The 13866-nt window shown below is 39.1% G+C and overlaps 1 protein-coding gene across 1 annotated transcript; it reads left to right on the top strand.

Moving 5' to 3' along the window:
- Positions 1–70: 70 nt before the first annotated feature.
- Positions 71–1003, top strand: LOC113191047 (olfactory receptor 8S1-like). Its single transcript, XM_026400679.1, has one exon. It carries the CDS (start codon positions 71–73, stop codon positions 1001–1003), a length of 933 nt encoding a protein of 310 aa, XP_026256464.1.
- Positions 1004–13866: the final 12863 nt, after the last annotated feature.

Genomic DNA, 13866 nt, shown 5'->3' with positions numbered 1-13866 from the left:
TCAGAGGTGGCATGAAGAGTGACCACTGCTTCACCTTTTTTTCTTTGTTCCAGAGGAAATGCCCTCTATAATGGCCACAGGAAACCACAGCATCGTCACCGAGTTCATCCTCCTGGGACTGCCTGCTCAGCCACACATCCAGGCATTGCTCTTTGTGCTGTTCTTGGGGGTTTACCTTCTGACCTTCACGGGGAACCTGTTGATGATACTGGTGATCAGGACTGATTCTCAGCTCCACGCCCCTATGTACTTCTTCCTCAGTCACCTCTCTTTCCTGGATCTTTGCTTAACATCAGTCATTGTGCCCAAAATGATGGACAATCTTCTGTCCCAGAGGAAATCAATCTCAGTAGAAGGCTGCCTGACTCAGGTTTTTTTTATATTTTCCACTGCAGGGATTGAGGCTTTTCTGCTCTCAGTGATGGCCTATGACCGATATGCTGCCATCTGCCACCCCCTGCTCTATGGCCAGATGATGACCAGACAGTTGTGTGGGGGTCTGGTATGGGCCTCATGGGGACTGGGCTTTCTAGATGCTCTCATTAACACCCTCATGGCTTGGAATTTGGACTTCTGTGAGTCTCGTGTCATGCCTCACTTCAGCTGTGAGCTGCCCTCTCTGTTTTCTCTGTCCTGCTCTGATGTCTCTGCCAACTTTGCAGTCCTGCTGGGCTCCACCCTCCTGCATGCCCTTGGGACCTTCCTTCTGGTCTTTTTCTCTTACACACGCATTGTCTCCACTATCCTGAGCATCAGCTCCACTACAGGCAGAAGCAAGGCCTTCTCCACCTGCTCCTCTCATCTCACTACTGTGATTTTGTTCTATGGATCTGGTTCTCTTCGCTATCTCATACCAACCTTAAGTTCTCCGATGGAATTGGTTTTTTCCATCCAGTACAGTGTGGTCACTCCCCTAGTGAATCCCTTTGTCTACAGCCTGAAGAACAAGGAAGTAAAAGCAGCTCTGAATAGAATGTTGAAAAAGGTTTGCAATTTTAAATAGCAGAGGTCAGGCAGGGAATGATTAGAAAACAGAGTAAAAATGTATCAAGATGGGTAGATAACAATCATTAGAGAAACTTTTTTTTAAAACTAATATTGGATACAACAAAATATCTTGGAAGGGGACTCTCTGGAATCCTCAAAGAAAGGCCAAGAAGCACTTCCTCCCTTTGGCTCATATTTAATGCTCAGAGACAATGGGTCAGATAATTATTTCAATCTAGAAGACTGGTGACAAACTTCTGGAAGAAGAAACTTTTGTGAAACATTCCCAGAAGGTTTATCTTTGAAAAAGTTATCTACAGCCCAAATTCTCATTTGGATCCATGGTGATTTGAGATTCAGGGGGCAAGCTATGCTAGTATAGAGTTATTATCTCTGATAATAACATAAACCTGAGAATCAGGGGTTGATAATAGGCTTGGGATGATCTTGAACTGGAGAGGGTCTTGTAGAAAAGACAGAAGGATATTGGCTGGGGGAGGGAGCACTATTTTTAGGGCAAATCCAGACTTACTGACACTTTCCATATTCTGTGCATTTCTCTCCTGGCACCTTCACTTGGAAAGTGACAAAGAGGAGAAAAACTACTTCCTGCGGTGGCCAGTAGATTTCTCAGTCCCTAGAGGCAAAATTATTGAATGAAAACACGGAAAGGATACTGCTTTACCTATTCTAGAAACAGATTGGTTGCTTCTCATTTCTCTGCTGGGCTTCCCATTATCTAAGCCCAACCAGAAGCCCTACCTGGGGAATCTGTAAAATGACTTCACTGACATTTAGTCCAAGTAGTACACAGCCAAGTACATGGGACAAGTTGGGGCTGAAAAGCAACAGAAAATTAATTCTTGTACTAGATAATCATGTAAATGTAAACCTCTCTAGGCAAGAAAAGGAGACAAAGCTGGATGTGGTGGCACATGCCTATAATCCTAGATACTTAGGAGGCTGAGGCAGGAGGATTACAGGTTCTAGGTTACCCTGTTTAGCTTAATGAGACCCTGTCTCAAAGTTTAAAAAAAATGTAAAAGGGAGACAGGCTCAGTCATCCACACCTGTAATTCCAACAGCTCAGGAGGCTGAGGCAGGGGGGGGGGATTGTGCGTTCAAAGCCAGCCTCAGCAAAAGCAATTCAGTGAGACCCTGACTCTAAATCAAATACAAAATAGGGCTGGGGATGTGGCTCAGTGGTTGAGTGTCCCTGAGTTCAATCCCCGGTACAAAAAAAAAAAGTATAAAAAGGGACTGGAGATTAGCTCAGTGGTAGAGAGCTTGCCTAGGTTCAATCCAAGTACCACGAAAGAAAGAAAGAAAGAAAGAAAGAAAGAAAGAAAGAAAGAAAGAAAGAAAGAAAGAAAGAAAGAAAGAAAGAAAGAAAGAAAGAAAGAAAGAAAGAAAGAAAAGAAGGAAGGAAATAAATGAGAGTTAAACCGGTGAAAGAAAACAGAATAGAAGGAAAAAATGGGAGGAATAAGAGTGGTATGGTTTGGACCTGGAATGTCCCCCGAATACTCATGCATTGGAGGCTTGATCCTAATACAGCAAAGTCAAGAGGTGGGGCTTTTGGGAAATGATCGCATCATGAGGACTCTTACTGAGTCAGTGGATTAATTCATTTGATGGATTAACCATTTGAATGGACTACTTGGAGGGGGTGGAAAACTGTAAGCAAGTGGTGCAAGGTTGAAGGAAATAGGTCACTGGGGGCATGCCCTTGGGGACTTTATCTTGTCCCTGGCCCTTTTTCTCCTCTCTCTCTCTCTCTCTCTCTCTCTCTCTCTCTCTCTCTCTCTCCCACGAGCTGAGTAGCTTTCCTCCACCACACCCTCGTCCATGATGTTCTGCCCTACCTCAGGCCCAGAACAATGGAGCTGGCCAACCAAAGAATAAAACCTCTAAAACCCTGAGCCAAACTAACCTTCCCTCCTTGAAGGTGTCTGTATCAGGTATTTGGTCACAGAAATGAAAATCTGGCTAACACAGGAGGGAAATTAAAGAAGGAAAATAATTCAATCAGGGTCAGAAAAACAAAGAAAAAAGAAACTCTTGGAGACACAGGAATTAGAAACCTAAGTCTGTACATGCAATAGCACCCTCAATGGCCTGAGGGACTCACTGCACCAACAAACACCCAGAGAAGGATTTTAATGAAGCAAAGAATTCCTCTGAAACTATGTTGAGGCAAAATATCAGATGGAAGACCCAGTGGTTCTTTCTGCAACTTTGGGATCCCTGGGAATTTCTAAACAGCCTTGAGAAAGAGGCTCACCTTCATGGCATCCTCGGGTCCATTCTGTATCCTTCCACCATATGGTGCCTCTGCTCCCACCAGGGCATTGCCATCTGTGCATCTCTTCAAGATTTAGGGGATGCTCCAAATTCAATCAAATATATTTTCCTAAAAGAGCTTTAAGTTAAAGTAATTATATCTAATAGTCTAATGAGGCACTCATGGAAATATGCATTTACCTAATTTCAGAATTTCATTTAAGTGGACTAGTTTTAGGTCGTTCCACAGTTTTGCCTAATTGGATGTGTGTTTCCAATCTTGTTTACTTTGAGAATCTCAAATTTTTTCAGCTTTCTCTTTTCATTGTGTGTGTGTGTGTGTGTGTGTGTGTGTGTGTGTGCGCGCGCGCTTTTCTGGGAATTAAACCCAGGGCTTCAAAAATGTTAGGTACAGGGCTGGGGATGTAGCTCAAGCAGTAGCCTGCTCGCCTGGCATGCACAGGGTGCTGGGTTCATCCTCAGCACCACATAAAAATAAAATAAAGATGTTGTGTCCACCGAAAACTAAAAAAAAATAAATAAATATTAAAAAATTCTCTCTCTCTCTCTTTAAAAAAAAATGTTAAGTAAATGCTCTGCCACTAAGCTATATCTTGAACTCCCTTTTTCTTTTAATGGCATTATTTTAATTAGCATTTGTCACATGATCAATCTATAATATGTGATTCACCAAAGTTATCCATTTTAAGCATTCTTATTTTTGTTATTTTCTTACATTTTTATACTATGAGGAAATAGGTACAGCCCTAGGTTTCTAATTCCTGTAGCTCCTTGAGTTTCTTTTTTCTTTGTTTTTCTGACCCTGATTGAATTATTTTCCTTATTTAATTTCCCCTATAAATCAAGTTAGCACTCTTGTGACTTTTTCTTCCAATTTCTTACCTTATAAATGAAAACATGTGATAGATACCTAAAAGCAATTTAGGTTACATTGTATTTTGTTTCTCACTTTTTTTTTTTCTTTTTGGGTACCGGGAATTGAACTCAGGGGCACTTGACCACTGAGTTACATCCCCAGCCCTATTTTCTGTGTTATTTAGAGACAAAGTCCCACTGAGTTGCTTAGCACCTCAATTTTGCTGAGACTGGATTGAACTCATGATCCTCCTGCTTCTGCCTCCCAAGTCCTTTAGCCCTTTAGATGTTTCTGTACATTACAAAATAGCACATATTTTGCTTGATTACTGAAAGTTTTCAATTGATAGATTCTGAAAATCACTCACAAAAAAAGATTCTACCTCTCAGTGAAAACTACTGCTCATATTTAACTCTATTTTCCTCCAAATTTTGTACTGGGAAGATCTTTGGTAAGCATTCCTATGCATAATTATTATTCTCCAAGTAATATTGTATCCAGCATTTTAGCTTACAATAAATACATACTTTTCCACATTTCAAAACATAATTTTCAAGTTATATTATATTCCATTAAGCACACAGGCCATTGTATATATTAAAACTCATCCATTATTAAATATTTCTAACATTGGCCTATTTTATTAATCATTAATTGTCCCCATGAGCTTTTTCTCTGATGCCTACATTGTCTCCATAGTCTGAGCATCAGCTCCACCACAGGCAGAAGCAAGACCTTCTCCAACTGATGCTTTCCTCAGTTATCTCTTGCCAACCTCAGGTTCACCTCTGAGGGGCCCCTCTCCACATGGTACAATGGAATCACTCTTCTACTGAATGTTTTCATCTTCAGCTTGAAGAACAGGAGATAAGAGCAACTTTGAGAAGAATACACTGTCTCAGATAACTCAGAGGATAGCATGAAGGGAAAGTGGGAAAGAACTGCAGCAAGAAATCTAATGATTGACATTAAGAAGTTCCCAATGTCCTATTTTTTCACATGTTGCAATGTCGAGTGCAGGTTCTCCCTTCTTAAAATCTATCAAGAAATGAATTGGGAGCTGTTTGGTTTGCCATAGTTCAAAAATCCTACTCAGAGACAGAGCAATAAGTCAGAAAACCCTCTAAGTTTCATGGATCTGGTTAATGATGGGTCAATTCATACTTTTTAAGATCTTTTAAATACAGATGGATCCTAAAATACTTTGTGTCTTGAATTTTCAATGTAAACTGACTTGTCTGAAAAAAAAAAACATTTTCCATGAATAAAACTGGCTTGGTTTCTAAAAAACAAAAATAAAAACTTGGCCTTCATGGGGTAAAAGAAAAGGATAATGGTAGGGGATGAGGTCTCTGGACATAAGCAGAAATAGAAGATTGTGATAATTAATTTTATGTGTCAATTTGACTGGGTCACAGAGTACTCAGACATGGTTAGATAATTCTGTGTCTATAAAGGTATTTTCAGAGGTAGTTAGCATTTGAGTAAGTGGAATAACTAAAATTATGGTTCTCTGCAATGTGGATGGGCCTCTTCCAATCAGTCATGGTCCTGAATAGAAAAATAAAAATTCAGAGGAAGGGAGAGTTCCCTTAGCCTGGTGGCTTGAGTGGGGACATTGATCTTCTCTTACTATCAGAACTCCTTATTTCTCAGGACTGCAAAAGCAGACTGGAACTTATACCTTCAGTTTTCTAGTTTTTAAGCTTTCCAACCTAGACTAGAATTTACACCCTGAGTTCTTAGTACATCAGACCCAGACTACAACTGTACCCCTGGCTTTTCTGGGTCTCCAGCTTGCAGACAGCAAATGGCAAAGTTTTTCAATCTCCATCATCATGTAAGCTCAATTCTCACAATAAGTCTTTTGCATATGTAATCTCCATTTCATTCTGTTTTTCTGGTCAAGAAAAGAAGTTACAATTGGCCAGGCATCCTAGTTCTCTATTACTACCATAATAAATTACCACTCAAGTAATGGTAAACTCCAGGGGACTCAAGTTGGCTCTCCATCTTGAATCTCACAAGACTGAAATCAAGCTGTTAGCTGGGCTGGGTTCTTATCTCTATGCTCTGGTGATGAATCTGCTTCCAAGCTTATTCAGGATGTTAGAGGAATTCAGTTCCTAGGTCTGAGGACCTTGTTTCTTTGTTGGCTTTCAGATGATGGTCACTCTTCTCTGGAACAGGCTCCCTGAACACCTTCTCGAAGGGCTCCTTCCCTCTCCGAAGAAGCTTTTGTTCAAATCTGTCTGAGACATCTTTTGTTACCATCTGGAGAAAACCCTCTACTTTTAAAGGACTCATGTGTGATTAGATTAGACCCACCTAGAAAATCTTGCATTATAAGCACAGTAGTTCCTTAAATAACCTGCTCTACAATTAATTCTTGCTGACTCCCCACTCCATAAGCCCCCATGTCCTGACCCCCCATCCCTCTTCCTCATTTCTGCCCCTGAAATAGCAGTGCACCAGGCCAGCTTTTGCATGCACATTGGTGCCATCCACAGTGAGGTGTGTGGGTTGGGGAGAACACCAATCTGCATCCACTCCTGATGGTGGCTGCACAGGCCAGTCCCACTTCCCCACTTCCTCTTCCCCTTCCCCAGAGGCCCCTGTCCACTGCCAATGGCCCAAGCTGCTTAGACAGTTGCCACTACCAGCACCCACCTGGCAGGATGAGGCTTACCCTGTGGGAGGAAGCACAGGCACAAAGCCATGCCCTGGGGATGCATGCCTGCATGACGACCTGCAAGACACCACAATGTCACTGGCCATCATGTGTCAAAAGAGGTGGATATTCCCCTTCAGCCAGGTCAGGAATGTTTGTCCTGACTTGCTTTAGTTTCTTTTCTGTGGGAGAAATTTGTTGCATGGGACAGAGGAAGAATTGAGACAAATGAAGGCAACTGGCCAGGGACATTGCCCTAATGCTGCATGAAGGTCTCAAATCTGACCCACATTCCTGATAACTCTGACAATTTATTTTGTATTAATTTCATTCCAGTACTCACGTCTTTTTGTTTCTCTCATAGAAGCACCCACCCACCCCCCAGATGATTTTACAATTTGTTCTTTCTGAACTACACTTTTGCCACAGACCCCTTGACTGACCCAAAACATGAATAATAAGGAAACCCAAACCACTTTCCCTGCATCACCCACTCTCAGCTTGAAGCAGCCAGAGTGGTCATCATCCAGTCAGTGTAGGCAATAAATGATTGGGTCAGAAATATGGAGGAGAATTCAGGAGGAGATAAAATGTTAATCCTCAGGACACTTCCCACTCCTCCACCAGTTACCAAGGTAACCTACCTCAAGGGTATTGTTCTTCCCTCCAGGAAGGTGTAGGACTTGTTAATGAAGTGCTCCTGGGAGGCTTTGTTCCCACTCTTGGATCACTTTACCTTTAGTCCACATTTTTGTCACTAGACATGTAAGAATGGGTGGGTGGAGAGCATGCTAAATATTGTGTATAATAATTATATCAAATGGGCCTTTGTGCTGACCCCCACATGTTTTCTATTCCAAGAAGCAATTTACCTGCAGCCCTGCCTGGCCTCTGAGGACTGCATATGTCACATTACTTAGCAAACTACCAGTTAACTGCAGGTCAAATGCAGGTCCAAAATAATTTTGATAAGAGGAACCAAGTTTTCCTGAAGGAGAAGTCTTATGACCAGATCCTGAAACTCTGGGAGATTCTCAAAGTAGAGCTCCCCTAGTTTTAAAATTAGACTACCTTCTCTAGGCTCTAATAAGACACATTTTCTCCTGTACTCCCCTCATCTGGCAGGAAAAAGGCCAAAAAAATGTCTCAGTTAATTAGAGTAAAACTACCCCTCATCTGTCCTAGTTCAGGAATCCAAATTTATTTATTTTCTCTAATGGAGATATCACCCAGAGCACTAACAGACTTGCCTCCCACTTCAAATTGAGAAGCATAATATGGTACTAAAAGAGCTAAAAGGTTACTCTCAAGTTCCCCAAGAGTCACCCTCTGAGGGAGTTCAGCTGACTCTTAACAATAAATAGGAACAAGTTTAAATTGACCAGCTTGGTCTTAAACATCTAGCAAAAACAGTTATAATCAAAGTACAGCCATATCTGGGCATTTAAAAGAAAAGACAATAGTTCTTTTAATAGAATTAAAGACATACACTTATTTCAGCCCCACAGCCCTGAGACATCTTTTCCTTTGTGAGGCTCATATTTACCCCTGCCTACCAAAAATTGGACTGATCTCTGCAACTTTGTCTTCCCTACTTCTGAAATTGATGTTTTATCTAACAACCAAAGTTTGTCGTTTCTGATAATGATGCACACCAGACACTAGAGAGCCCTTCAGTTTATTGTCTTACTCATAAGTCTAGAGATATCTGGACTAGAGATATCAAGAGCTACAGGATCAAGAACCTCTCCTTATTCCTTATAAAAAAAATCATCAGTACAAGTCATTGAAGATATCCAACAGGTCACCAATTCAGTACTGACTTTACAAAATCAATTGGAATCCCTGGTATCTGTCATCCTGCAGAATCATCGGGGCCCATTTATCTTTACTGCCAAACAATATGGCCTGTGCCTCTCCCTCAAGGAAGAACGTTGCTTCCATATCAATCAATCAGGACTGGTAAGGGATAAAGTTAAACATCTACAGGGCCAATTGGAATAGCAGAGATGAGAACTATAATTCATAAAATGGTGGATTTCCTGGTTTCTCCCTCTTTTAACCCCTCCAATACTCAGTTTTCTTGTAATAACCTTTTCCCCTGCTTTGTTAACTTTATACAGAAGCAATTTCTTGACAAGGTGACCCGTCCGGCCCAGATCACTTCCCAATAACATGCAAAAGCCATTCTCGTCCTTCACTCACAGTGTGACTCTCCTGAGACCCATAAGGAAAGAATCACCCATGACAACACTGAAGTTCCCCCTCCCTCTCCACCCCCCTCACACCACAACCACTAGGGCTTTAGAGCAGCCTAAAATACCTCCCATCTCCTTATTCTCTTCCAGATAACTGACAGGGGATCCCCTACTCTTTTGCTCTCCAGCAGGAAATAGTCAGATGTGATATCACCCCAACTCCTTATTCTCTTCCAGATAACTGACAGGGGATCCCCTACTCTTTTGCTCTCCAGCAGGAAATAGTCAGATGTGATATCACCCCAACTCATTATACCCCTTTCAGAGTCTGGAATGAAAGATGTGGACAATAGGACCCAGGGAGGAAACTTCCCCAACTGTTCCCCTACCTGCCCTTCTGTCCCATCCTAAATTAATCCCACCACCCAAACTCCTTCCATGACCTGGCCCTGCCCACCAAAAGGCCTGCCAAAAGTAATTAACACTCACCGTGGCCTGGCTCTGCTAAGGCCCTATAAAACCCAGAGCCTCGTGGTGGTCCACCTCCATTTTCCCCCAAAGATGTGCCCCTTCAGTGCCAAATAAAGCATCACTGGTCCATGAGGTCTCCCTCCATTTCCTTTTTCTCTTTGTATTCTTTTTAATGTGATTTCAATAAGTAATTTTGAGTATAATTTTTTCAAATTTTAGGATAGGAATTCTATATGTAGAAATGTTCATGAGATCCTTTATCTCCTATGTATATATGATTTCCTTTTATTTGATGTGCACAAGTATTTAAATTTGGGGTTTAAAGATTTTGAAATTTACCTTTTTTGTTTACAAGTTATTCAACATTTCTAGAACATTGCTCATATTTGGCAAATGCTTTGCAAAGTTTTATAGCAGAGCTTTGCTTGATATTCATCAGTAGTTAATTATTGAACATCTAAACTACCATAACTTCAGTTTTCCTTTCTTCACAAAGCTTCGCTTTTTATCCAGGTCATCTTGTACATGTGAAGTAATAAATTCTGTGATGCCAATGAATATGTACAAGGTTCCACACAAGAAAAAAAAACACTTCTATAACTAATTATGACTTCCTTTCTAAAGATGCAAATTTTACCCAGACATACAGTGGTATTAAAATCAGACTCATCATGACAGATTCTTCTATTTGCATGTTCCAGGCTATGGGTTATACAAGCAAGGTTGGGGTAAAAGTTTAGGATTTTTTAAGCCATTGGTGGAAAACAAAAGAGATGCAAAAGACACCTCATTCTGCAAAGGTTTCAAAAGGGGGCCTGATTTTGGATAAGGGTGACAGATGTGAAGGCACATACAAAATAAAAATAAGAGGCTTAATTCTCCCAGTTGAAAAGAAAGGAAGAGAATTCTCCCCACTCCCTCTTCTTGGAGAATTTACTTTAGAAAATTTGTAAGTTTTTTTTTTAACTCTGAGTCTTTGAACTGTGTAACTCCTTTAAAAATCTAAACAATCCTCTTGCTAGCTTTAGAACCCAGACTTTGGGAGCCATCTCTTTGAAATGTAATCATCAAAAGAAGCAAGAGAATAAAATGTATGACATCTCCAAAACTACCCCTGTCATAAAGATATGGGGTAATTGTTTTTCCTTTAGATAAAACCAATTAGCAAACAGAGATAGCCATGCCAATTACCAAGTAAATCTAGGATGAACTATATGTGGCAAATGGTGCTATGAAATACTCTTCCTTGAGGTCAGTAACTATTTATTTTGAGAACATGTATTAATGAGTATATCTGGTATCTGTCAAAAAGGGGTAAGATTTCTTTCTTCTTTGCCATCTCTCATCAAATTGCCTGTGATACACATCACATTTGGGACAAATGATTATTCAACAATAAAATTGTTTTCTTTCGCTTCTACCCTTGTGGGGAAGCTCCAGGATGGGAGGAAAATGATAAGTTGATCAACAAATTTAATTGAGTACTAGAAATGACTGTCACCTTGGCTACAGTTTTGTCCACAAAGAAAAATATTTTATAATAGCTTCAGCAGAAGGTAACATATGATCACTAAGAAACTTTAAGGGTTTATGACTATCTCTTGCCTTACTGTTGCAGTGCACAAAATCATAATGAGAGTCAACATATTACAGAATGTTGAAAAGAATACATATTTGGATGAAGTAGCTCACCTGAGCAGATGCATTTGATACAAAGGAGAATGTTGTTACCTTGTTTTGAAAACAGTGTATATACACAAAATCATTTTGTGGAAGGTATTACACCATGCTCCTCTAGGGTACCAAATTTGTTTTTATTCAGTATTTTTAATAAACTTTAATGTACTTTGTATTTTGATCATCAGCTTGCAGAACTGTCTGGGTCTGTTAAAGTCAGCCTCCCTCTCTGTTCCACAGGTTCTCCCATGCCAAATCTATTCATAGTGCTTTCTTCTCGGTGTTATCCTCTCTGCTATGAACTGGCTGATGACGCCTCATCCATCGCCCCTGCCATCACCAGCAAAGTTGGCATGTCTCTAATGCATTATTTCTTGTTCTATGTTCAAAGCTCCTTAATTTCTGTCTCTATGATTATTTTACTGTCCAACATTGAATTTCAGTGAATTCTCTCAGTCACCTACCTCACTGAGAAGCAATACTCCCACTGCTTGAATCTCAAGCCTGATAACTGGAAAGTACACCTTTCTCTAGTCCACTATCTTCCAATCTATTAAGTTCTGTTGTTTCCTTCTGCTTCAATATTCTTTTGAGATTGACCTAACTTTATTCTTCTTTTTCTAATCCCTTGACATGTAACATTAGGTTGATTATTTGAGGTCTTTATTCTTGCTAGAAACTTTCCTCTCAAGGCTGTTTTTCTGCCTCACATAACTTTTGATATGTTGTGTTTTCATGTTAATTTATGTCAAGATATTTGTAATTTCCTTTGTAATTTCCTTTTTAGTTTCTTCTTTGATCTATTGGTTGTTCAGTAGCATGTTGTTTAATTTTCATGTTAGTGAATTTTCCAACATTCCTCTTATCATAGACCTCTTACCATACACCAGATTAACTCAAAGTGGATCAAAGACTTCAATATAAGACCCAAAACTATGAAACCATTAGGAGAAAATATAGGAAAAACACTTTAGTATATTGATCTTAGCAAAGACATTTTGAACATGATCCCAAAAACAAAAATTGAGAATTTGGATAACAACAAACAAAAAAACTTCTGTATAGCAAAGGAAACTATCAACAAAGTGAAGAGACAATTTACAGAATTGGAGAAAATATTTGCAAAACTATTCAGCTGACAAAGAATTAAGTTTTAGAATATGTAAGGACTCAAAAAACTCAACAAAAACTCTGATTGTTTAAACAGGCAAATGACCATAATAGAAATTTCTCAAAAGAGGATATACAAATGGCCAAAAATTCTATGAAAAAAAATGCTCAACAGTACTGATTATTAGGGAAATGAAAATCAAAACCACAATGAGATATTATCTCACCCCAGTTAGAATAATAATTATCAAAAAGACAATGGCGGAAATGTAAATTAGTTTGACAATTACAGAAAACAATATGGAAACTCCCCCCCACACCAACATCCCCCCAAAAAAACATATCCAGCATTACCCTTATTGGAATTCCAAAGGAAGTAAAATGGTATGTTGAAAAGACATCTGCACTTACATGTTTATTGCAGCACTATTCACAAAGGCCAAGATACAAAAATCAACCTAGGTATCTATCAACAGGTGAATGTAAAAATAAAGTGTCATATATATACACAATGGAATATTATTCAATCATAAAAAAGAATTAAATGTTTTCATTTGCCGCAAAATGGATAGAACTGGAGGTTATTATGTTAAGTGAAATAAATCAGACAATGAAGGAGAAGTACTGCATGTTCTCTTTCTTATGTGGAAACTAAATATGGTCTACCTGGGCTGGGAGTGTAGCTCAGTGGTAGCCTAGCATGCATGAGTCCTGAGCTCCATTCCTGGTACAGCAAAAAAGAAAAGTCAACCTGAAAGTAGAATAGTGATTACTAAAAATTGGAAAGGGTGTGGGGAAAGGGTGCAAAATGGTTGGTTGATCAATGAATTCTATATGCATGTATTTAAATTTAAAACAGCCTTGAGAGGAAAGTTTCTATTAATATGTATAATTATACATGAAAAAATTTTTAAAAAATTATATTTAGATTTTTAAAAAGAAGAAATCTCAGACCATTCCACTAGGAGCATGAAATTATCCCTTTATCCCATGTATCCACACTGTATACACTACCCACACATTAGTTACTAGCTTACTTGCTTATGAAATCAGGTGTTTGTTATAGTATCACAGTGCTTATATTTAAATAGTCCTTGTTTTACTAAATAAGTGCCCCAAAGCACAAGACTAGTGATTCATATATGATAAAGACTAGATATAAATTGCTTCTTTTAAGTTGAAAAGGTGAAAGTCCTAGATTTAATAAGTAAAAAAAGAATTATATGCTAAGATTGCTAAGCCCAATGATAGGAATAAATCTTATATTCATGAAATTGAAAAATCTATTCATGAAAAATGAAAAACCTTATTCTAGTTTTTATGTCACTCTTAAGCTGCAAAATTTATAGCCATAGAATATGGTAAGTGCTTAATCATTTACTTCACTCTATCTCCTCACATAGACATGGTATCATCTCACCTTTTCACAGGAAGGGTGAACATAGTACAGTAAGATACTTTGAGAGACCATTTTCACATAACTTTTACTATAGTATATTATTATAATTGTCCTATTTTATTAATGAGTATTATTTCTATCTTTTATAAAGCCTAAATTATAAGTTTAACTTTATCATAGGTATCATAGGGAA

This window comes from Urocitellus parryii, chromosome 5 (genome assembly GCF_045843805.1).
Source record: "Urocitellus parryii isolate mUroPar1 chromosome 5, mUroPar1.hap1, whole genome shotgun sequence".
Taxonomy (NCBI): Eukaryota; Metazoa; Chordata; class Mammalia; order Rodentia; family Sciuridae; genus Urocitellus; species Urocitellus parryii.
The sequence above is the reverse complement of the archived record's forward strand: the minus strand, read 5'-3'. Positions and strand labels throughout refer to the sequence as shown.